The sequence below is a fragment of the Desmodus rotundus genome, chromosome 7 (genome assembly GCF_022682495.2).
Source record: "Desmodus rotundus isolate HL8 chromosome 7, HLdesRot8A.1, whole genome shotgun sequence".
NCBI classification, from domain to species: Eukaryota; Metazoa; Chordata; class Mammalia; order Chiroptera; family Phyllostomidae; genus Desmodus; species Desmodus rotundus.
In genome coordinates this window covers 94,348,536-94,372,859 of record NC_071393.1, presented here as the reverse complement: position 1 = coordinate 94,372,859, position 24,324 = coordinate 94,348,536, and the positions used below count along the sequence as shown (strand labels likewise).

At 41.0% G+C, this 24,324-nt stretch overlaps 1 protein-coding gene across 1 annotated transcript; it reads left to right on the top strand.

Moving 5' to 3' along the window:
• Positions 1–17,440, top strand: MTFMT (mitochondrial methionyl-tRNA formyltransferase). Its single transcript, XM_024568064.3, has 9 exons — positions 1–263; positions 2,051–2,260; positions 4,099–4,221; positions 5,983–6,085; positions 7,527–7,602; positions 10,657–10,748; positions 14,279–14,357; positions 15,193–15,275; positions 16,913–17,440. Exons 1-9 carry the CDS (start codon positions 40–42, stop codon positions 17,105–17,107), a joined length of 1,185 nt encoding a protein of 394 aa, XP_024423832.1. The 5' UTR covers positions 1–39; the 3' UTR covers positions 17,108–17,440.
• The last annotated feature ends 6,884 nt before the right edge of the window (positions 17,441–24,324 follow it).

Here is a 24,324-nt window from a genome sequence, read left to right as displayed (position 1 = left end):
CCAACGCGCCTGCGCAGGGTGAGCCGCCCCGCGGAAGCAATGAGGGTGTTCGTGAGGCGCTGCTGGGGACCCTTGCCAGGCGGCGGCAGCGGCGCTGGCCGAAGGCCGATCCCCCAGTGGCGAGCGCTGGCCAGGCTCTGCGGGTCCCCTGTCGTGGAGAACGGCTGGGGCGCCCGAGTACGCGAGAAGCCGCCCTGGCGGGTGCTCTTCTTCGGCACAGACCAATTCGCCCGCGAGGCGCTACGGGCGCTGCACGCCGCCAGGTACCGGGGCCGAGGTTCAGGGGGCCGGCTGCAGAGGGCGCCGATGTCCAGCCTTTGCGGCGGGTCACGACTGTTTGGACGCCCCGGGGGGAAAGCAGCGGCGCCGGAGTCGGGTGGGCCCAGATCCCGGCGAATCCGGGGGCCCGGAAGGTTCGCTGCAGCCGCCCAGGACTGTCCTGTCCGCACCCCACACTCCAGGCCCCGTGCGTTCGTTCTCCGAGCGCTGCCCGGCGCCCCGCAGTGCCGTGCCGGTGCCAGCTGCTTTGCGGGCCTCGCTTGCGTCCAGTCCTACCGCCTCCCTGTCTGTTTGCATGTAAGGAAAGCGGAGCTCAGAGAGGTTAAGCGATTGCCCAAGGTCATCAGCTGAGCTGATTGGGACGAAAATGGGGTCTGATATCAAAGTCCTCCCCTTTCTACTTCCTCGGATTCATCCAATTTGTACCCGCGAATCCCTTGGGCTTCTTAACAGGCGCAGACATCCCCTTGCACACCCATGTCTTATTCCGTCACTCGCCATCTGCTTCCTGTGTACAGCAAGACCTAGTTTTCTGGGGCTGAAATGAGGACGTAGTCCAAAAAACGAACTGTTTTCAAATGAATAAATTTATAAATTAGAACTCTTAGGTATACATTTAGTATTTCTAAGATTTAACAAATCTTGTTTACTGGAAAAAAATGACTTGCGATCCAGCCGGTCCTGAAAGCCCATGATATGTGGTGGTTATACCCATATATACTGCTCTGCCTCCCTTCCCCCAACCTCCATTTCATATTTCCCCACTTCTCTTTTTCCTGCTGCATCCCGCCCTCCACCCCACTCATTTCCGTCTTCTCACTCCATCAAGTCTCCCCTACAAATACTGTACTTCACAGCAGCCCTTCATATTGACTTCCTTCTCAATCCCCTTGTATCATATTCCTCTCTCCACACACTGCCGTCTGTCTGTACACACACCGTGAAACACAGCCTTCCTATGTGCTGCCTGTGCACACCCTCCATAATGCCCTCTCCGCAGGCTGCTTTGCCCATATTGCCTCCCACAGCTCACACTGCATGTATCCTCCTCACCCTTCCACTGATGCTCCACTTGGAGGACTTTTAGGGCATTCCTATATATTCCTTTTCTCCTAACTCCTCAACATGAGATGCAATACCTGCTAAATAAATGAATGAACAGCCTCCTGGGAGATGGAATACTATACAGCAAGTAAAAAAAATGAGGTAGTGTTGCCTGGAATGATGCCCATGGAACATATTTTTTCCCCTAGTGTTTATTGTTTGAGTAACACATGGTTATGGTACAAAATTCAAAAGATTCCAAGGATCTGCAGTGAAGGGTCAGTTCCTCCCACCTCTGTCTCCCAGCTTCCAGCTGCTCTCTTCAGGGACAGCCACTGTTTTTAGTTGCTTGTTCTAGGAATGTTCATTGCATATATAAGCAAATGTATAATTAACCTATTTTTCAAAAGACTCCCATAATAGCATAGATAGTGTTAAGGGGGGAGAAAAACAAAAACAAAATACAGAGTAGTATACATAATACCCCAGTCGTATAAAATATCTATACTGTACATGTTTCTGTCTGCATAAGGAATTTCTAGAGCCATGCTGTCTAAACAGTAACCACTAGCCACATGCAGCTCTTTAAAATAATTAAAATGAAAAATACAAACTCAGTGGCTCCATGAATTTAATCATAGAAATACTGTAGAAGTGTGTGAGGTAGTTTAGCTTTGAGCTGTCATCTTAACACTGTCCCATTTTCTTCCAATCTTTACAACTTAAGGGAAAACAAAGAAGAAGAGTTAATTGAAAAATTGGAGGTGGTCACCATGCCTTCCCCGTCACGAAGAGGACTGCCTGTGAAGCAATATGCGGTCCAGTCTCAGCTGCCAGTGTATGAGTGGCCAGATGTGGGATCTGGAGAATATGATGTTGGAGTGGTCGCTTCATTTGGCCGACTTTTGAGTGAGGCTCTTATTCTTAAATTTCCCTAGTAAGTCTTATTTATAAGGAAATATAGTACAGGGACCTTGGTCTTTATATGTGGACCTGGTATCTGTAAAATGCAGTAACTGCAACTCTAATTCTGCTCTCTTTAGTATTTTCTCTTAAAGTAAAAAAATGTATTAGTGGCATGAATTATTCAAATGTATCATGTTCTTTATCACTATCTATGTGCTTTCACCCACCCTCATTTAAATTCCATGTATATGCTGAGAACTCCCCAATTTGTACCTCCAGTTCAGATCTCTCCCTGAACTCCCGGCCCCTGATACCCACTGTCTCCTCCACAGCCCTGTTGGGATGTCTAGTAGACATCCAACATTTAAGAGGTCCAGAACTACATTCCTGAACTTTTGCCCCAAATCTGCTCCTCCCCAAAATCTTCATCTCCACAGATGGCACCTCCAGCCTTCTGGTTGCTTTGTCCCCAGACCCTGGAGTCGTTGACTTGTCATCTCGTACCATGCATACCGCCCATTAGGAAATCCTACTAGCTCTGTCTAGGATCTGAATGTTTCCCATCACTTCCACCGCTGCCACTCTCCCCTGTCTCACTGCAGCAGCTTCCTGACTGGTCTCTACTTTCCTCCTTGGTCCTCTCAGTCTTTACCAATGCGGCAGCCCAGGTGACCCTTTTAAAGCATAAGTCAGATCAATCACTGCTCAAAATTCTCCGGTCATTTTCCATCTCACTCAAAATAAAAGTCGAAGTCCATATATTGGCCTGTGAGGACCTGTCTACTTGGTTTGGTCTCCTGCTGGCTCTGGCCTCATCTTCTAGTACTACTACACAGGTTCGCACCACTCCAGCACACTAGCTGTGCCGCGATCTTGCCATCATTTACCTTCCGCAGAACCTTTGTACTTAGGGGTCCCTCTGCCTGGAAAGCTTTTCTCCCATATATCTGCTTGGCTATTCATGTATATCCTTATGTTTTTGCCCACTGTCTTCTTACTGATAAAACCTTCTCTGGCCACTATTAGAATTGTAATCTCCCGCCCTATAGTCCTAGCCCTTTCTCTGCTTTATTCTTGTCCATAGTCCTTAGCACCAGCTTGACCAACTTTTTACATATTTTATTTTTTAATGCTCATCTCCCACTCTTTGCACATAAGCTCCCTGAGGGCAGAAATTTTTTTTATTTGGTTCACTGTTGTTTGTATCCCCAGGATCTTAGACCATTGCCAGCACGTGGGTTGTGCTCAGCTAATACTCGAATGAGTAATACTGAGCTGAACAGTGGAACTTAGAGTATAAGACTCTCTCACATACGTACACTCTCAAGTGCATGCTCATGCTGATGAAGCCTCATTAAACTAATGACAGATCAGTAAATTATTTAAGTTGCCCATTAATGGGTGATGGGTGTGTTGGGATAAACAGCGAAGGTGATGGGGATTCAAGAAGCTTGTTTAGGCATTCTGTATGCAAACTAAGAGAAGTGAGGATGATGCTGTCACTAAACTATAAATACAACCCATACCCTCCATGCGATGCCCGCATAATAGGGTTTGGGTGGTGTTCGTACAGTAAAAAAACACGTTTTTGTTTTTAATCAGAAAACTCGTTTTTGTTTTTATTCAGAGCCACTGGGCAACATCTTTGGAATAATGAATAGTTGTTCTTGCTCTGTTTCTAGTTCAGTGTCATTGGTCTCATGGTAAGAGAGGGAACCTAGCTTTTCTGATAGTGCAAGACTAGATTTAACCGTTAGTTTTTCCGATTTTCTGGGAAAGTTTAATGATGAAGAGTAGTATGTTAGTTTAGGTAGCAGCACTAAGTGGGACAGCCCACTTGCACACTAATTTCTGCCTTTTCTGACTCAGTGGCGTATTGAATGTCCACCCCAGTTGCCTCCCGAGGTGGCGTGGTCCAGCCCCTATAATCCACACCGTGCTTCATGGGGACACAGTTACTGGAGTAACGATTATGCAAATCAGACCTAAAAGGTAGAGCTTATTTTCGCTTCTTGAGATTCTTTTGCTGATTTTGAATGTTGACATTAGACTGTGTGGAGGAGTGTAATTTCTTAAACTCCAGAATTCTTCCTTTGCTTTTGTCCTCTTTCCATTTGTTCCTGGTTTCTAACATAAGACATGTGTGTTTTGGTATTTATGCAGTATCTCTTTAAAGCCCTTGTGAAATTTTTAACTTATTAATTGAAGTAAATTGTATTATTAACAACTGGATTTTTATCAAATATATTATGTAAATGAGAGATGGATTTCTGTGTGTTAGTTGTTATGAATCTCGTTCTGCTGGCCTTGGCTTCAGTAGTCAAACTATGGTCTAAAAATTTTTGAAACCTGACATAATATATTGTATACCACCCTGGCTGGTGTGGCTCAGTGAATTGAGTGCTGGCTTGCGAACCAAAGGGTCACCGGTTTGATTCCCAGTCAAGGCACATGCCTGGGTTGCAGGCCAGGTCCCCAGTAGGGGGCACACGAGAGGCAACCAGCAACCACATACTGATGTTTCTCTTCCTCTCTTCTCCCTCCTTTCCCCTCTATCTAAAAAATAAATATATAAAATCTTTTAAAAATATATAGTATATACCAATAATTGTCTTAAGTATTTAATTTTTTGTTACACCTATAATCTAAGGAGCAGTTATTTAAAATTGCTTCAGAAATGTATTAAGCCTTTGCCAACTGTCACCTAATGTTCCCATCAAAAGAATAGTTCGTGAGTTCACAAAAACAACTGAATATCTGGAGTTTGCTTTAACTTACTTCAGAAAAAAGGGGGTGGGCTAGATGAAACAAGAATGGCAAAACTTTGATAATTCTAAAGTTTGGGTAATGAATATATAGTGACTCCTTAGACTGTTCACTGTTTTTCTGAATGTTTATAATTTTTCATAATAAACATTTTATCAAAGTTCATAGGTTCAAAATAGAACTAACAGAATCACGAAGTTAGATCTAAATACTCAGAACAAAGCATATTTCTAGTAAAGACTAGTGGCCAATATTTACGGAGCTTGGTGTAAAATATAGGACTTGTGGGAATACAAATACTTGCACCTACTAACAATCAACACTGGGTATAACCCATGCAAAACTCCTGTCCTTTGAGAAAAGAAATATACAATAGGAAGAACTCATTGAAGCCCTGACTGGTGTGGCTCAGTGGGTTGGGCGTTGTCCCACAAACCAAAAGGTCACCGATTTGATTCCCAGTCAAGGCACTGCCTGTGTTCGGGGCCAGGTCCCCGGGTTGGGGCATGTGAGAGGCAACAGATCAATGTTTCTCTTGCACATCAATGTTTCTCTCCCTCCCGTTCTCCCTCCCTTCCCCTCTAGGAATAAATAAATTAAAAATTTTTTAAAAAGGAAAAATATTAAGAATTTCCTCATTGTACTTCCTTGGAAAAGAAATTCCTTGCTCTATGCTTTCATAGAGATTTTTTTCATACTATTTATTACTAATGGTAGAATAATCTATAATTGCAATGAAATCCCTGATATGCAACCTTATTTTTGTTCCTTTAGGAAAAAATAAATTTAAAATCTAAATACAGGCCAGACTTTACTCACCTGTCTTTGAAATTGACATTTACCCCTTGCTAATGAATGGCAAACAGTCCGATTTGTGGCCAAGGTTAAACTATCCTTGTGATATGTAAACACTCACATAGACAAACATTTTGATTGTAAGAAACTGTCAGTAATCGTGTTGTTGCTGTTTTTTATTTTGTTTGGCAGATTTGATGTGGGCCCAATACTCAAACAGGAAACCGTCCCTGTGCCCCCCAAGAGCACCGCAAAGGAATTGGAAGCAGTGCTGTCAAGACTGGGTGCCGACCTGGTACAGCTCCCTGATTGCCCACTGCCTTTCGTCACTTAGTACACCTCCCAAGTGGTTATGATGGAAAGACTGATTTTATGATATGTAATTTTAAGTTGTTTTTTTGAAAGAGTGATTTCTTTCCCTGACTTCCTAAAAACTAGCGTGGCATTTGTGATCTCATGTAAGTCTTTGAGAAGTTACACAGAGCGGGTACTTAAAGGTTTTCAAATGAAACACGGCCTTATATGGGCCACCGTTTTACAGTGAGGCTTCAGCCCAGCGATTTTCAACCTTTCCCATCTCACAGCACACCCAAACTCATTACAAAAATTCTGCGCCACCCCCCAAATTAGACTTTTTTACCAATCTGACAAAAAATAGACATGATTTTGATTCATTCACACCAGACGGCTATTGTTGTGTCCGCCATTGTCTTTGTTTTTTGACAATCTAAGGGAAAAGAGGTCAGTGCCCCTGACTAAATATTCGGTTATTGCATGTTTTAAAAACTCCAGCACACCAGTTGAAAATCGCTGCTTTAGACTATTCTTCCCAATTTTACTCTCCTCAGTCGCATAGACATTCTTTTCATCCCTGTCAGACTGAACCAACTGCATTTCCTAAGCGATGCGTAGCTTTCCTCCAGGCCCTTCTGTGCCTGTGTCCCGGTCATTTGCGTCCGTGTGCACTGGAGTTCTGCTGACCCCAACTGTGAGTGCACTCTCTGGCTTTGCACAGCTCATTGAAACTGTATACAGTAGCGTCTGAGTACATGCTCAATGACCAAATGAATCATTTTCATATGAACTAGTTAATTTTTTGTAGAAGAAAACTTTCCCCCCACTATTTGTATAGATGGTGCTTCCTATTGTAGGCACTCACCTCGGAAATGCTGTTATTATAGTGGTCACTTACTGAGCGCTGGCCTGTGTGCCGGGACTGTTCTAGATACTGTATAGATTTTTGTTTTTTACTTTCCCAACAAACCTTGGAGGTAGCTCTTGTTGTTGACCATTTTACAGATGACGATGTTGAAGGTCACAGACAGGTAAAATAACTTTTCCACAATGACACAGCTGGTAGGTAGTGGAAGAGGGGTTTGAATCCAGGACTGTATGATTCCAGAACACACTCTACCGCTGTGAGGCTCCCCTGCCTTCCCCACTGCGGGGCGAGGGCGCGTGCATGACTGAGCATAACCTGTCCTGACGCTGAGAGCTTGCACGGGCAGGCAGAGCTCAGCACGCTCTGGACACAAACCAGTGACCTGCACTCTGTAGAGAGCACCGTCTCTACCGCCGCCCCTCGGAGTGGGCACGTGTGCTTGCAGCTGAACCCAATTTACTGCCTTCCCTGCCACATAGCTCCTTCGAAGCTGTAGATAACTTCGTGATCCTGACTTGTGATGTACTTCTGCTTTTGTTCTTTTCATCTTAAACATATTGCTCTCCTTTTTTAGCTTATTTCAGTTTTGAAAAATTTGCCTGAAAGTTTGAGCAATGGAAGGCAGCAGCCAACTGAGGGGGTGACCCACGGTGAGTGAAGGCTGCCGAGACTCTTGCCTCTCCCAGAGGTTTGTCTGTCTCAGTGGCATCCAAACAGTCCGACTTCTTCATTTGCACCTGTCCCTTCATTTTCACTAAAGGTTGAATGCCCACTTGTATGTTCTTTTCTAAAGAATGGTTGGTAGGCTCTCCCTCTCCCTCTTAACATGCAGCCTCATGAAAGACTGAAGATTTTTTCCCTGCTCTTTATGTTGATTAGATTCAGGTGTAAAGTTTTTGGAAAGAGTATTTCATAGATGATACTGTGTTTCAGTGATATTTGTTTCAGTTCATTTTTAATTTCAAGGATTGCTTTTTAAAATTTATGGCGTAATTTTATTTCTTTAGTGTGCAAAACATTTACATGATTTGAAAGTTAAAACTATTTAAAAGGATATACTCAGAATAGCCTTGCCTCTGTCCCTTCTAAGTCTTAGGATGGTCACATCAATAAGCCATAATACCAGGTTGCATCAAGGCTAGTGAAGCTAAGTTTGATCACTTGGTTGAGGTGGTGACCACCAGATTTTTTTCAGTGTAAAAATGTGTTTCTCCACTTGCAATTAGCAGGTAAGCTGTGGGGTGATACTTTGGCACCATGCAAAAATCCTGTTTCCTAACAATTTTTCACATAACAATTTTAGCATGGATTGATGCTCCTTCCCTGAATCGATTATTTCCCTAGGGACTGCAAAAGGGGGTTTCCAACTCCTTTTACATTTATGTGTTTTAAACATTGCATTTATTTATTTTTAGAGAGATGGGGAAGGAGGGAGAAAGAGAGGGAGAAAAACATAACGTGTGGTTGCCTCTCACGTGCCCCATTGGGGGTCTGGCCCATAACCCAGGCATGTGCCCTGACTGGGAATTAAACCAATGACCCTTTGGTTCGCAGGCCGGCACTCAGTCCACTGAGCCACACCAGCTGGGGGCAACTCCTTTTACATTCGGTAGTTGGCATTGTTCTGTAAAGAAGAGCTTTTCCTTATTAATTGGGGGTGAATTTTAGTTCATCCTAAAATAGCAGGATAAATGCTCAATTTTTTTCTCTCATTGTCAATTTGTAGAGTCAGGAGATGGTGCCATAATTACCTTCAGTTATGGTGGCAAATGGGGTTTTTAAAAGTTATATTTGGCTCATGGATCTTCATTTATTGGGTTTTAAAATTAACTACATTCATAATTCTTTGTGCTGCTCAGGTTGTTACAAATTGGCCAGTGGGAGCCTCTTAACATCGGCTCCCACATTCTTTTGACGCCTCCCCACCCCACCCCACCCCCGGAATGAATTTTTGAGTGCTTCCTGGCTTTCTGTCACAAGATGTCCCAGAATCACCTTGTAAATTCTCTGTCACATGTTGTTCAGTTTAGTGCGGGACGGCATTTAGAAACCACCTGGTACAATAGTGTGCTCCAAGAAGAGGTGTCGGGGACAAGGGAGGCACTATAGCTTTAAAAATGTTTGAGTTCATATTGTTTTTTGATTCAAATTTTATCTAATTCAAATTTTAAATTACAGGGATTTTCACATATTTTTTTCTTACACTGAACATCTTTTTTTAAGTTAATACTACTAACCTGTTTGTTTATTTTCCATGCATAAAATAGTTTCAAAATTATAACACCTGTATTACTACAAATAGTAAACCTACTAAATAGGATTCAAGATTTATCTACAGTTTTTGTTGCTGTTGTTTTCTGTCCTTAGAATATATGTTACTAAGGGCATATAGACAGTGCTGTGTTCAAAAGTTACTGGAGGTAATTATTTTTTCCATATGATTTTGTTTTCTAGTTTGATATATAGGTAGGTTTATTTGTTCCATTTTGTTTTTAATTTTCAGGGTTGCTTTTTCTTCTTTATGATTAAAATCCTATTTTTTAATATACCAACATTTACATGATTCAACAGGTAAAACTATTTGAACAAGTATACTCAGAGAAGTCTTACTTCAATCCCTAGCTCCCCCAATCCTGTGTACCTCCTTCTGTAAGGTAACTGTTTTTGTTAGTTTCTTATTTAGGCTCCCAGTTGTTTCCTTTTGTCAAAATAAGCAAGAATACATGTTTTGAAATGGATTTTTCCTCCTCACCCCCCCAAAAGGAGGCATGAACTATACACTCTTCTGCACCTTTGGTTTTTTACCTAACAGCATATTCTAGAGGTCATTTCCTATCACTAAGAAGAGATTTCCCTCATTCCTTTTTATAGTTGTGTAGGTCTCACTTGTGACCTCCTGTTGGTGGACATCCGGGTTGTTTCCAGTCCTTTGCCATTTCAAATACTGCCGCTTTGAATAACTTTACGTGTATGTTATTTTCTACTCTAATCGATAAGAATTTGTATCTTGGAGTAGCTTTGAATTATATTACTCCTTGAGTGAGGTTAAGGATCTTTTCATATGTTTAAGGATTTATTTGTATTTCTTTTTTCTGGGAAGGTTTATTATATCTTTTGCCAAATTTTCTATGTGGTTTTTGGTCTTTTTCTTCTTAGTTTTTAGGGGTACTTTACATTATTGATATAAATAAATCTATTATTTTACAGATATAAAGTATCTTTTTTATAATAGATATAAAGTATCCCAAAATATGATAATTATATATAAATATTATATTTGTTTTATAGCTATATGTCTTGTATATCTATATAAATAGATATAAAGTACTGTGATATAAATTACAAATACTTTTGGTTTGTCATTTGGTTTTTTTTGATTTGACTTACAGCATTGCTTTTTGTCTTGCAAAGGTTTATTATTATGTAGCACAACTATCATCCTTTTCTTCACCTGTTTTTGGATTTTGAATCATAGTTAGAGGGTTTATTTCTATACCCAGGTTATAAAGAAATTCACCCATGTTTTCTTCTAGTACCTGTATGATTGATTTATTTTTACTTTATATTATGGAACATTTCAAACATATTCAAAATTTAGAAAATAATATAATGAATTATCTCGTGTCAGTCATTCAGCATCAATAGTTATCAATTCATGGACATTGAACCTGATATTCATTCTTGGCATTGGCTTTGTCTTGTAGCCCCTAAGATTTCTGCTGGTACCAGCTGTATAAGATGGGAGGGACAGACTTCCGAGGAAATACTCAGGCTTTATCGTGCCATTGGAAATATAGTAAGTTGAAAGTCAGATTGCAGTTTTAAGTAATTGTGAGTGTGTGTGTAAGTATGTAATTCACCTTCAAAATATTTTTGGTAATGAGTCTCATAAACTAAACCTAAAACTCTTGAAATTCATTTTTTTTTAAATAATGTTTTGTTGTGGTAAAATGTAAAAACACAAAATTTAGCATTTTAACTCCTTTAGGTGAGTGGCATTAAGTAACCTCCGATCATTAGTTTGTTCATCAGGAAATTAGGGCTGATACGATATATATAAAGCATCTAGTACAGTGTATGGCACAGGGTGGGTACTTGGTAAGTATCTTCTATTATTTATTCATTCATTAAACAAAATATTAAGGGCCTATATTATGTCAGGTATTACTCTAGGTACTAGAGATAAAGATGATATGGGAAGAAAGACAACAAATAAGCAAATAAATAAAAAATATCAGCATATTTTTATAGTGTGCTGATATTTTTTATCATACAAAAATACACTGTGGTAAGTTCTTTGATGAAAATTTAAAATGGATAATGTGATAGACTAACTAGAGTTTATTTTATTTTATTTTAGGTTTTATTTATTTTTAGAGAGAGGGCAAGGGAGGGAGAAAGAAAGGGAGACAAATGTCAATCAGTTGCCTCTCGCACACCCCCAACCAGGGACCCAGCATGCAACCTAGGCATGTGCCCTGATGAGGAATCGAACTGGCAACCATCCCGTTCGCAGGCTGGCACTCAATCCACTGAGCCACACCAGCCAGGGCTGGAGGTTACTTTAGATTAGATGGCAAAGGCCTCTCTGAACTAACATTTAAGCTGAGAATTGAAAGACAATAAGAAGCCAGCCATACCAAGATCAGGAAAAGAGCATTCCAAGCAGAGGAGCAACTAGTACAAAACCCAAGGTAGGCAAAAGCAGATAAAGACATTACAGGAAAAGAAAACTAAAAGTCAATAAAACCCCTCAACATATTAGCAAACTGAATCAAACAACATATAGAAAAAAATTATACACTATTACTGAGTGAGATTTATCCAAGGAATAAAGGTTGGTTCAACATACAAAAACCATATTAATAGAATAAAGAAGAAGAGCCACAGAATTGTCTCAACGGATGCAGGAAAAGTATTTGACAAAATCCAATGTCCTTTCATGACAAAATTTTCAATAAACTAAGCATAGACGGGAATTTCCCCAACCTGATAACGAACATCTACCAAAAACCCATGGTTACCGTATTTAATGGTGAAAGACTGAAAGCTTTCCCCCTGAGACCAGGAGCAAAAGGAGAGTATCTGCTGTCACCACTTCTGTTCAACACTGTCCTGGAGGTAATAGCCGGAGCAGTTAGGCCGGGGGGTGGGGGGGTGCGGGGGAGGGATGGTAACCAGATTGGAAAGAAAGAAGTAAAACTATTTCTATTTGCAGATGACATGGTCTTATATAGAGAAAATCATAAAGAATCCCCCAAAAAACTGTTAGAGGTAATAAACAGTCGAGAAGACCTAAGTAAATAGACCTCTGTGTTCATGGATTGGAAGACTTACTGTTGTTAAGATGGCACCAGTTTCCAAACTGATTTACAGATTCAACACAATTCTTATAAAAAGCCTAGTTAACTTCTTTGCAGAAATTGACAAGCTGAGTCTAAAAGTCATATGGAATCCCAAGAGGCCCAAAAAAGCAATAAATTCTTGAAAAAGAAGAACAAACTTGGAGGATTCACACTGCCTGATTTCAAAATGTGCTACAAAGCCACAGTAATCAAGAAGTGTTGTACTGATGTAAAGGCAGATAGGTAGCTCAGTGGGGGGAATTGAGAGAACAGGAATAAACCCACACATTTATGGTCGATTAACTTTTTATAAAGGCGCCGAGACAATTTGATGAAAAAGAATAGTCTTCACCACATGGAGTTTGGACAACTGGATATCCACAATCAAAAGAATGAATTTGGATGAATCCTACCTCACACCGTTTATAAAAAATGAACTCAAAATGGATTCGAGACCTAAATGTGGGAGCTAAGAGACTGACACAGATGTGGAGAAATTTGGAACCCTTATACACTGTTGGTGGGAATGTAAAATGGTGCAGCTGCTGTGGAAAACAATTTGACGCTTTTTAAAAAGTTAAGCACAGAGATATATTATTACATAATGATCCTTATTTCTGCAATTCACCTTTTTTTTTTCCACTGAGAAAAGCTTGTGCTATAACAGAAGTACTTTTCTTGGAGCCAGAAGTGAGATTTGATTCCCAGAGCTTCCAGTTACTAACCAAGAGCAAAACCCTTATCTTCTCCGAACTTCTGCTTTCTCACCTCCAGAATGGGGTCAACAACTCTCCACAACTGTCAAGGTCAAAGGAGATAAACTGAATTTAACTCCTTGCAAACATATGATTTTGATGGTGAACACTGAAATGACTGTTTTCACCATCCCTTTCCTTTCTGCAAGGCTCTGATGATAGAGGAAGATAAGCTTTACCGTCTCAAGAATAAGAACTGTGTATTTGATTACATTCCCAACATATTTATAGCTCTCAGCATACATACATCTCTTTTTAGTCAGTAAGCATGTTTCCGAAGTACCCTGAGTTCTTTGGAAGGGAAAAGTTACACACGTGAAAAACCGGCCATTGGGAGCAATATATGAGAAAAGCAAAATGAGTCGGCAGGTTGTCGGAGAGGGTATTGTATCGAAATGTGCCAGATATAGGGTTATGGACACCTAGGAACTTTACTTTAAATCTAATGTTTTAAATTTAATGTTCGGCCCTGGCTGGTGTGGCTGAGTGGATTGAGTGTGGGCCTGCGAACCACAGGGTTGCTGGTTCGATTCCCAGTCGGGGCACCTGCCTGGGTTGCTGGCCAGGTCCCCAACTGGGGGCATGTGAGAGGCAGCCAATCGATGTGTCTCTTGCAGATTGATGTTTCTCTCCCTCTGTTCTCCTTCCCTTTCCCTCTCTCTCTATAAATAAATAAATAAAATCTTTTTTTTTGAAAATGAAATACTACACAGCAGGTAAAAAGAATGAAATAGATAAGTGTGCACTAATGAAAAGTTGTCCACTGTTTTATGGTTAAGTAAACAAAATTATAAAACTATAAGTTCTGGATTTTTAATAATAATATTTGTTTTAAAAAAAACCTTGTTTTACTTACACCTGTTAAACTGTTAGCAGTGGGTACCTCTGGGGATGGGAGCACAGAATACTTTCACTTTCTAAATGTCTTAACATAATTGCTGTAATGTTTACATTGTTATAATGTGCATATGTTTTTAATTAGTAATATTAATAAAGATATAAACATTGATTTAAAACAGTGTTTAACGTTAAAATATTAAAAATCCTGGAGACTGCTGTAGAGGATCATGTTTATATTCTGTTCTGTAATATTCAGAACCTGAGTTCCCGGTTCCTCTGTAATTGGGAGACGAGTCAGGCTGATTAACACCAAACAGTTTTAGTTAAAAAGCGTTTGGGGGTTGAGGGTATTTCTCTAATCAAACCTTCTTTTATTGTATTTGCAGATGCCGTTGCAGACACTCTGGATGGATAAAACCATTAAACTTCTGGATTTGGTAGAAGTTAATAGTTCAGTCCTCACTGGTACTAACTTTTGAATAGCTGACATGGAAAATTTTTCACTATAGTCTGTTTGAAAATGTGTCTGTTTTACCATAAGTCCCATTTACTTGAAGTAAGGATTCTTTTAGTTTGTTTCGGTTCAACAATGATAATACTTTACATTCATTTAGTGTTCGTTCAAATGTATTTTATCATTTAATCATCATCGGAACCTGGGAAGTAGGCAGAGCAATGTTACTATCCCATTTTTTAGCTCTGTGGTTTCCTGCACTAAGGTGTTCAGGGAGTGCAAAACGACTTGGTTAATTTCAGTCTGGTAAATATCCGAATGAAAATGTCTGGGCAGCTCAGTGAGGCTCGTAGGCCAGGGTATAGCACTTCACACCACAGGCCTGTTGTGTGGCCCATCGGTGCCCCCCCAGTTCGGTGGACTGAAGGAATGTGAGCCACAGCAGGCGCTGGTTCAGAGGGAGTTGGAGTTCCCCAGAAATCTAGGAATTGGGATTTGTTTGCTTATGGATGAAGGGGCCAGCTTAGAGCCTAAGGTAGCTAGTTATTTTCCCCAAATGGTCAAAACTTTAAGATTCAACATTTTTAGGTTGATCTCTGAGAAGCTGAGTAAAGGACTCATTAGCTTCTTATCTGTATGGGAAGCTTCTCTTTGGGTGTGAGATACACACAGGGTACCGTGGCTCCATCATAAGTTTTGAGTTACAGAGTCAGGTCATCAGCAGATGTGTCCTCTCTAGTGTTAGTACTGCCTCCCAGGATGTTTTTGACCCGTAAGAAGCACAATGAAGTTGTATAATTACTCTTGCTCTCTCACATCCTTTTGTCCCCACCCCTCATTCTTTAGATCCAAAATTAACAGGACAGGCTGTTATTCCGGGATCCATAATATACCACAAACAGTCACAGATACTTCTGGTCTGTTGCAAGGTACATTTCCTTTAGTTTTAAATTATCATACTTGTTTTACCGAATTTATAGTTTGTATCATTTATCATTTTTATTTGGGACTTCACTGAACTACTTGTCCATCAGATTGAGTGAATGGACAGTTTTTCCTAAGAAACCGCAGAATCTTGCCCTGGCTGTGTGGCTCAGTTAGTTGGAGCATCTTCTCATAAACTGAAAGGTCTCAGGTTCGATTCCCTGTCAGGGTACCTGCCTAGGCTGCAAGTTCCTTCCCCTATGAGAGACAACCAATCAATGTTTCTCTCTCACCTTGAGGTTTCTCTCCCTCTCTCTCTTTCCCTTCCCCTGTCTCTAAAATCAGTACGTATGTCCTCGGGTGAGGATTAAAAAAGAAGAAGAAATAGTAGAATCCCTAGTATAATTTTTTGAAAGTGATGAAGTTTTGCAAGGCATAAACAGTGAAAGGATATTCAGTAACTTTAGTGCTTCCTTAAAAGAAACGTCTATATTCTAACTAACCCAACTTAATTAACAGAGCTCTTGTTTAATTAACATCGTCTTGTTAATGGGACTGTCGTGTCAGAGTGCTGAGCTGAGCCACAGTGCACGTGTCCCGTGTGCCTTTACCGTTCAACTGTGGTTGGACGGGAGATCTTTTAACCATTTAATGACTTTAGAACCACTATTGTTTCATAAGACAAGGGTGTTTTCCTAAGAAGTGTTCCCCATCCCTTCCCTTTCCTTCCTGTGGTGTTTCTGTGAGAAGTTTCACGCTCACGGAGGGGTGTTTAAACTGTGAGGTAGATCGAATTGACCTACATGGGCTGTAGATACAGAACTCCTACATCAACCTTCCTTCGTGCTTCTTCTGGAAGAACATTGGGTGCGTATGTCTCGTCCTTGTCTGGCTCTGCAGTTTGCTCTCATAGAAGAAGCTGGTGTTGTTTGAAGATGTGAGCTTAAGTCCCACCAGTTATATCACCCTGGGCCAGCCGCTCACCCTCTTTGGGCATTAGTTTTCTCTTCTAAATTCAGTTTTCTCTTCTAAATTCAGTTTTCTCTGTGGCTGGTATTGGGTCTGTCTACCTTTAGAATGGTTATATTTTGATGCCCAGTCATAATAAGATACGTGGACCCACTCTGAAACTGTAAAGCATCATGTAAAAATACCTTTTTATTCTGCTCCCTCTATGTTTAAATAGGTTTACACAGATCTGTATATTTGCTATCACTCCTTGGTAATAAACTTTTTTTTTAAAGATTTTATTTATTTGTTTGTTTGTTTGTTTTTGAGAGAGGAGAAGGGAGGGAGAAAGAGAGGGAGAGAAACATCAGTGTGCAAGAGGAACATCAATGGGTTGCCTCTTTCATGCCCCCAGATGGGGGCCTGGCCAGCAACCCAGGCCTGTCCCCTGACCGAGAACTGAACCAGACACCATTCATTTTGTGGGTCGATGCCCAGCCCCCTGAGCCAGGCTGGTCAGGGCAGGTAATAAACTTTTGGAGTCAAAGAATTGTATATGTCACAGCTCTCTTTGCAGCTAGACATTTAGTAAAGGTTTTTCGATTGGTTGGTTTTTCATGATAAAGTTGTATAAACCAAAATGTATGTAGTTTTACTACCACTTCATATTCATTATTTGTCTTTTGCTTTTTAGGATGGCTGGATTGGTATTCGGTCAGTGATGCTCAAGAAAACTCTAACAGCTACTGATTTCTACAATGGATATTTGCACCCCTGGCACCAGAAAAATCCCCAAGCTCATCCAAGCCAATGCAGGTTTCAGACTCTCAGACTTCCAACAAAGAAGCAGGGGAAAAAAATTGTTGCTGTGCAACAGTGCATTAAGTAGTTAGGAAGAAGGTGGATAAGACCTTACATATTTGTAATTTATTAAAAGCCTTATTTACAAGGAATTACTTTGACTTTCAAAGAGTATGACACTATTGGAGAACAGAAGATTATTGTCAAAAAGATTGATTACCTCACTTCCCACTTTTTAACAGTAATTAAAAACAACTTTTCTACCTGAATAACAAAAGAAGCCTTAAATAAAACTTTTATTTATGTCAAAGGCAAGGAGAGTGTAGCTTTCCCTAAGAGCAAGTATAACTAACTGGTATGCGTATGTGTACTAAAGAGAGGTGCCTCTAAAAAAAAGCACCTATTAAATTTTTTAAATTTATGTCCCCATTGACTGTGTTTTCATTTTAGGAGTATTTAATCTGCATTTCTGATTATCAACAAGTAGTAAGGTCAGTTTTTTAAATTCCTCTACCATCTAGTTCCCATCAAGCAGTAAACAGGCAGAAATAATCTGTCACGTAGATCTTTACTATAAATTCACATTTTACATCTAAGTTTTCTTCAGATAGGAATATCCTATATTTTTTCAACTTATTTATGCAATGAAAGTTATTGAGCATCTGGTCTGTGCAAACTCACCTTCTCTGTCTCTAAGAGAGTCAGGAACTTCTGGAGGAGGTGCCCTCTCCTGGAAGTGTGCCCCCTACTGGGGACCTGGCCTACAACCCAGGCATGTGCCCTGATTGGCAATCAAACCAGAGACCCTTTGGTTCACAGGCCGGCACTTAATCCACTGAGCCACACCAGCCAGGGCCAGCTATTGAATTTTTATTTGAGGATATTTACATATCAGCTTTTCCTGCCTAAATTCTATCAGTTAAGATCTATCTCCACTCATCATTCATTCAAGAACATTTATTGATAGGGCAGTCATATAATTGATCATCTAAATCAGACAGGTTTCTGAGTAAAAGGAAGTACCTATAATAATCACTCTTGGACCAGAGGCACAAACCAGGCCTCTCCCAAGCACACCAGGTTGTGTGGACTCCGTATTTATTGAGCGCTTTCTGTGTAACTAGCCTTTGTGCTGGTTGCTGGTTGCTGGAGATGAAGCGATCAAATAATATTTGGAATCTTCAATCTATTGGGGAGGCAAACATAGCAAATATAATACCTTTGTAAGTGCCACAGTGGAGGTATCATGGAAGCACTGAGTCTCCCTCAGGGGAGTCAGGGGAGGCTTCCCGGAGGAGGTGAAGCTGAATCTGAGGTTCTAGACGATGAGTTCACTCTGCAGACTAAGGCCTGGAAGGGCGTTCTAGCATGTGCAGAGGCACAGAGTCAAACTCACACGGGGTTTTGGTAGTGCTCTTAAACTGGGTGGTGGGACCATGACTGCCTTTTATTATTCTGTACACCATAAATTTGCCATACATTCTCTTCAGTGTATGGGCTAATTATCTGAATACTTACATAAAAAGCTGACTGTGGAACAGGTAACAGTGAATCATGGAAGAAACACAGGGAAAAGAACAGTGTCTGGAAGAATTGGTATGAGTGGAATATGAGATGAGACTGGTAGAGCAAGACTAGAAGGTCACATCATGGAGGACTGTTTTGTATGCAAGTGACTTAATCAGGGAAGTCACATGGCCAGATCTGCATTTGGGATTAGGTAACTTTGGTTGTGGGGTAAAAGGTAGATTGGAGCTAATACCTGGGGTAGGAAGATCTGCTGGGAAGTTGGAAATGTGAAGATCTGGACTACAGCTTGTTATGGCCGTGGGGCAAAGGGTTTAAAAGGTTTTTGCTGTGGAAGTGAAAGAATGCGGTTATCACTTGGGTATTTTATTCTTATGGAGAGTTTTGACCCAGACACTAACTGCTCTTTGATCTCTGACAAGTCACTTAACTGAACTTTAGTTCCCTCATGTGTGAAATGGGGCTGAAGGTAAAAAGAACAAATCAAAAATGAGAATCAAATCCGAGAATGAGAATCAGTGCCCTCTGGGAGCTTAGAGGTGCGCGGTAGTGGGGGTTTCTGCAGAAGACCTAAGGAAGCGCCCACTCAGGCACTGCCACAGGGAGTGGGGTAACCTTATAGAGGGTGCAGCTCTCTATCAGTTCTGATCTCTTACTAGTGGTTAATGGTTTCGGGTCTGCCACCCCACATTCTGGGTGGATCCTATCTGGTGCTTTAGCCAATTACCATTGCCCTTACCAGGCAGAATAGAACTCGTTTGTCAGACCACCTCTATCTACTCCTTGGCCAGAGTCAAAGCCCACCCCAGTCCAGTGATTTTACCTGCACAGAAAACAGCCTAATGCTGAGTAGGGGGCTGTGAGTGACGCAGAGTGAGCTGGAAAGGGAAGTTGGTCATCATGGTGGGCATACTTAGGACTGTGTGAAATACCTTTCATACATATGAAATACCTTTCATTCACATGAAATCTTGAGGCAAGAGTGCGAAGCCATCCTGTAGAGGACAGTTGCCCATCTAAAGAGCCTTGAGCCCGCCCTGGGACTGGAGGATAAACACCAGGTTTAGAAATACCATCTTCCAGTGGGCAGCCCATTCTTTGAAAAAGTAGCATGTGCACCTCCCAGATAGGCCTTAGGAAACTATAGGACTCACTCTGTTCAAACTCCCACAGAAACCACAGTCCAGTGTGACTGAGCAGGGTTTCTCATCTGAATGAAAATCACCTGGGGTACTTGGTTAAAATGTAGATTCCTGGGCCCTACTCCAAACTATGAGTCAAATCTCTGAATATGAGCTCTACATTTTATCACCCTCAACAAATAATTTTTATGCTGGAGTAGTAACAGCTTTAACTAGCCTATGAGGTAGGCATGGATCTGAGCGTAGGAGGTAGGCATGAACGCTGGCCCCAACGTCCACAGTCCTCTCAGGGAAGGTGGAACACAGTCTGTTCTGTGCTCTGGCTAAAAGGATGGATTTTCAAGCACATTTCCTCCTTTGCAAAATGCTTCTATTTTGGTTCTTGTCATTGCTGAGAAAACTCCAGACTCAAGACAGAATTCAGGTACTCATTATTAGCTGGGTGGCCCAGGATAAGTTATTTAAAAATTTAAACTGTGATTTCTCAGTTTAAGAACATGTGTAATACCTACCTTGAAGAGTAGAAACACATATGGAATATGCCCAGGGAAGTGCCTGGCTTGTAGTAGACACTCAGTAAACGGTAGCTAGTTTTGCCACCACAGTCTAAAACCGCCGTGATTCCTTCTGTGGGCCTGCAACCAGCCTCCTCTGGGCGGCAGCAATGGCTTGCCGAGGTGCTTTTAGACCAACAGAAGGGAAAGAATTTCAGAGTGGGAAAGGATCGATGACTTAGTTAACTCACAATTTCATTTTCAAGATGATGAAGCAGGAGTCCAGCAACAGCTCACTACCGATAATACTAAGATTAGAAACCTGGGGTTTCTAATTGGGGTTTGATTGGGTTTAGGGGACAAAAGAAATGTTCTGAATACAAAAAGGAGCTCTTGAGAGTGGTTGCCAAAAAGGATGTTTATTGTTTTTATACTTCGTGTATAAGGCAGCAAAACCTATCACCATTTTCCTTTCTGTTAATCAAACAATTTCAAGGTAAAAATATACTATTTCAAGAGAATCTTAGATTCAACAAACGTGTGAGCCCTGGCCCGGCCACTAAATAAGCCCAGGTTAGTTACCCATTTTCTCTGAAGTCTGTTTCCTTATCTATGAAATGAAAATTGTACCAACTTTGTCATAGGGAATAGAAATAATATATGTAATGCACTTAGCACAGTGACCAGAACACAGTAAGTTCTCAATACTATTTTTTTAAAAGATTTTATTTATTTATGTTTAGAGAGAGGGGAAGGGAGAAACAGAGGGAGAGAAACATCAATGTGTGGTTGCCTCTCACATGCCCCCTACTGGGTACCTGGCCCGCAACCCAGGCACGTGCCCTAGACTGGGAATCGAACCAGTGACCCTTTAATTCACAGGCAGGTGCTCAGTCCACTGAGCCACACCAGCCAGGGCTCAACACTATTATTATTAGCTAACAGTTTATGAGTTCTGGCTGGGTTTCTAAGGGCTTAACCTGACCTATCTCATTTAATCCTTTCAACAACCCTCTGAGCCAGGTATTGTTAATGATCCTTGTTTTTCCAGAATGTTAAATAACTGGCAAGTGGTGGAGCTGGACTTCACACCCCAGTAGTCTGACACCAGTCTGTGGTCCTACCCCTGGACTACCCTGCCTCTATTTGCAAATGTTTTTATCCTTGATCAGGGAATTTAATGTATTAGGCTTTTGTGCTCCGAAATGAAAAAATGGAGCACATTTTGAGCACCCATTATGTAAGCACAGTGCTAGACTATTTCAAAAACAGTTTTCTCATTTCAGTTACCATTTAGCCACTGTCTTTATTACCGCTGAAAATTCATAAAGTTTTCTAGAACTCTACAGATTTAGTTTGTATTATTTGTAGTGTATTCGTGCAGCTTATTTCATAGGGTTACTTATTGCTCTTCTTCAAAGGTAGATTATCACATTGTTGTTTATGGAAAAAATGAGATGCAAGGTTGACAGGTGGTACCTCTGCTTAGGAATTTTTACTTTAAAAAGTTAATAATGGCCCGGGGTTGGTGTGGCTTAGTGGGTTGAGCACCGGCCTGCAAACCCAAGGGTCACCAGTTCAATTCTCAGTCAGGGCACATGCCTGGGTTGCAGGGCAGGTCCCCAGTAGGGAGTGTGTGAGAGGCAACCACACATTGATGTTTCTCTCCCTTTCTCCCTCCCTTCCCCCCTAAAAATAAATAAATAAAAATCTTTTTTTAAAAAGTTAATAATGGACAAACATTTATTTATCCATGAAGTTAAAATACTGTCTTCACTAAAGAGGCATTTTTGTGACACTTTTTAAAAGTTTGATAGGAAAGAGAGAGGGTGAGGTATGATTATCAGAGAGAAGCAACCTTGAGGAAAGGCTATTGCAAAGAGTCTGTAATATATCTCTCATAAATATCTAAAATCTAAAATCTTAAAATGGGAAAGAACTTAGATCATTTAGTCTAACCTTGGACTCATTTTATAGTGAAGGAAACCACCCCCAGAGAGAGGAAATGTCTTGTCTAAGGAAAGAACTCAGATTTAACTCGCAAATGATAATAAATTATTAATCACAAATAACTGCATATAGCTTATTTGATAGGACACCTAGATAGCAAGCTGTAGAAGAATCACATCAGCATCTTCCTTGGGCAGTTCTAGAACCCCCACTCTGTGTCTGATCCCTATACTCCAGAGTGGCGTGTTTGACACAGACTCTCTCTGGCAATGAGGACACGACATTCACTTTCAGTCTCAGATGTCAGCTTAATTTGATATGTGACACTGTAGTCAATTGTACCCTGAGAAGCTTTAAGGGGATGGTATTCCAAGAATTGGTATCAGTGTGAAAACTATGTGTTTTGTTCTTCTTTCCCTTTTTCACGTATCTACAGTTCTTGGGGGTAAAATAGGGGTAAATCACCGGTGGGTCAAGGGAGGGAGGCACCTGGCACACCCGTACGTAAATGCCTAGAGGTCTGAGACCTTACAGAGTGAGTGCCCAGGGCCTTTGGAGCGAGCCAGACCTGCCCTAGACTGTGCGCCTTGGACTTTGGCTTCAAGTGGGGAGCTGTTGAAAGGACTTAAAACAGGGTTTAGGACAGAATTTAAAGCATGAATATAGTTGCTTTTCAATATTTCTATCACACAATAACATATGAACACATTCTTATATAAATTCAAATACTAAATCTAAAAGCCAAAGTTCCCCTCTGCCACTCCTTACACCCCCATTTTCTCCTCAGAGGACTGTTCTGTTTGGGGTGTATAACGTGTATTAGAGATATATCTAGGATTGTTGTTATGCATGTTTTGAAACAAGTATCCATCAAGAGATCAATTTGAGGGACAGAGCGTGGGTTTAGGCAATTCTGAGAGCCAACTGGCCATCTGTTTATTTCGGTTGGTGTTCACAGAGTATTCTGTGAATATTCCAATTTTTAAGTGAAATTCTCACACAGGGTGCCGTGGGAACCACCTGGCAGACTCCAACCTCGACAGTTGCAAACAGGCACAGCCTCAAACACCAGGTCCGTCTGTACTGTGGCCTGCCCGAGATCAAAAGTTTGCTCCCCGCAGTTGTGCAATCACAGGACAGCTGGAATTCCCAGACATTAAACGTCCCTGGTTGGGATCCGGGAACGGACAATGTGCTTGCCATGTGCTGCAGAACAACAGAGGATCCAAACATGACTATCGGGTCCTTTGCTTATGGAAACAAAACATCATTTTTAGCTTGATCTCTTACATTTTAATAAAAGCATCTATGTAACAAAACATATCTACATAATGAAGGGGTTTTTCATTACCAACAGTCAAAAATTATTATTACCAAACTAACAGAATAAGGACTTATAATATATTTGGGCACATATATATGAGGGCTGTTACTAAAGTGAGGTCTGGGGTGTGGGATCTAAGGAATACAGTTTTAGGAATACATATGGATAGATTTATTTATTCTCTCATTAATCCATTCAATGTTTAGTGTCACATATCAAATCTAGTACCTATTATGAGCCTGATCAATTGCTAAGCACTGTTCGAATCACTCTGTTCTCTTTTTTCCCTTTTCCCTGAATTAAAGTCCCCAGCCCAGTTGGACAGATAAGTAAGGTAGTGAGTGCTCATAATGGGTTTCACATACAGCCAGTGATTTGCCAGTTATTCCATTCACTAAACTATTCCAAAGTTTTGAGGAAAAGCTCCAAGGTTAAAAATCTTCCGTGGAAACAGGCCCCATCACCTATGTGGTGTTTATAATAAAAGACTGCTTCCTGTGACTGATTTGAAATTCCAAAAAAGGTGATGGTGGGGGAGGGGCGAGGGAGGGGGGAATGTTGTTACTGTGCTCTTGGGAAATGTTTTTGGAATTTGTCCAAGTTCTACACTGGCACCCAATGCTCCTGAGCAGGAGGGCGGAGGTCAGAACTAAGGATGCAATTTACTAGGATTCTCCCCTGACCTTAATCCCATAAACAGTTGCCTGGGGTAAGAGCAAAATCGAAGGGCATTTAAACGGGGTACAAGCTTTCCCTAAAGCAGGTGAGGGGGAAGCCCTTTCAACAGGGCCTTGAGGTAGAATCACTAAAAACTTCAAACAGGATGACTCGAATGTTACTCAATCTTATCATATAGTTTCAGCAAATA

Bases quoted from the DNA above. Each gene is read 5' to 3' on its own strand.
- MTFMT (XM_024568064.3), top strand. From the start codon at position 40: ATGAGGGTGTTCGTGAGGCGCTGCTGGGGACCCTTGCCAGGCGGCGGC. The intron at 6,086-7,526 runs GTACAGCTCCCT...CTCCTTTTTTAG, and splicing joins CAAGACTGGGTGCCGACCTG to CTTATTTCAGTTTTGAAAAA. The intron at 10,749-14,278 runs GTAAGTTGAAAG...TTGTATTTGCAG, and splicing joins ATCGTGCCATTGGAAATATA to ATGCCGTTGCAGACACTCTG.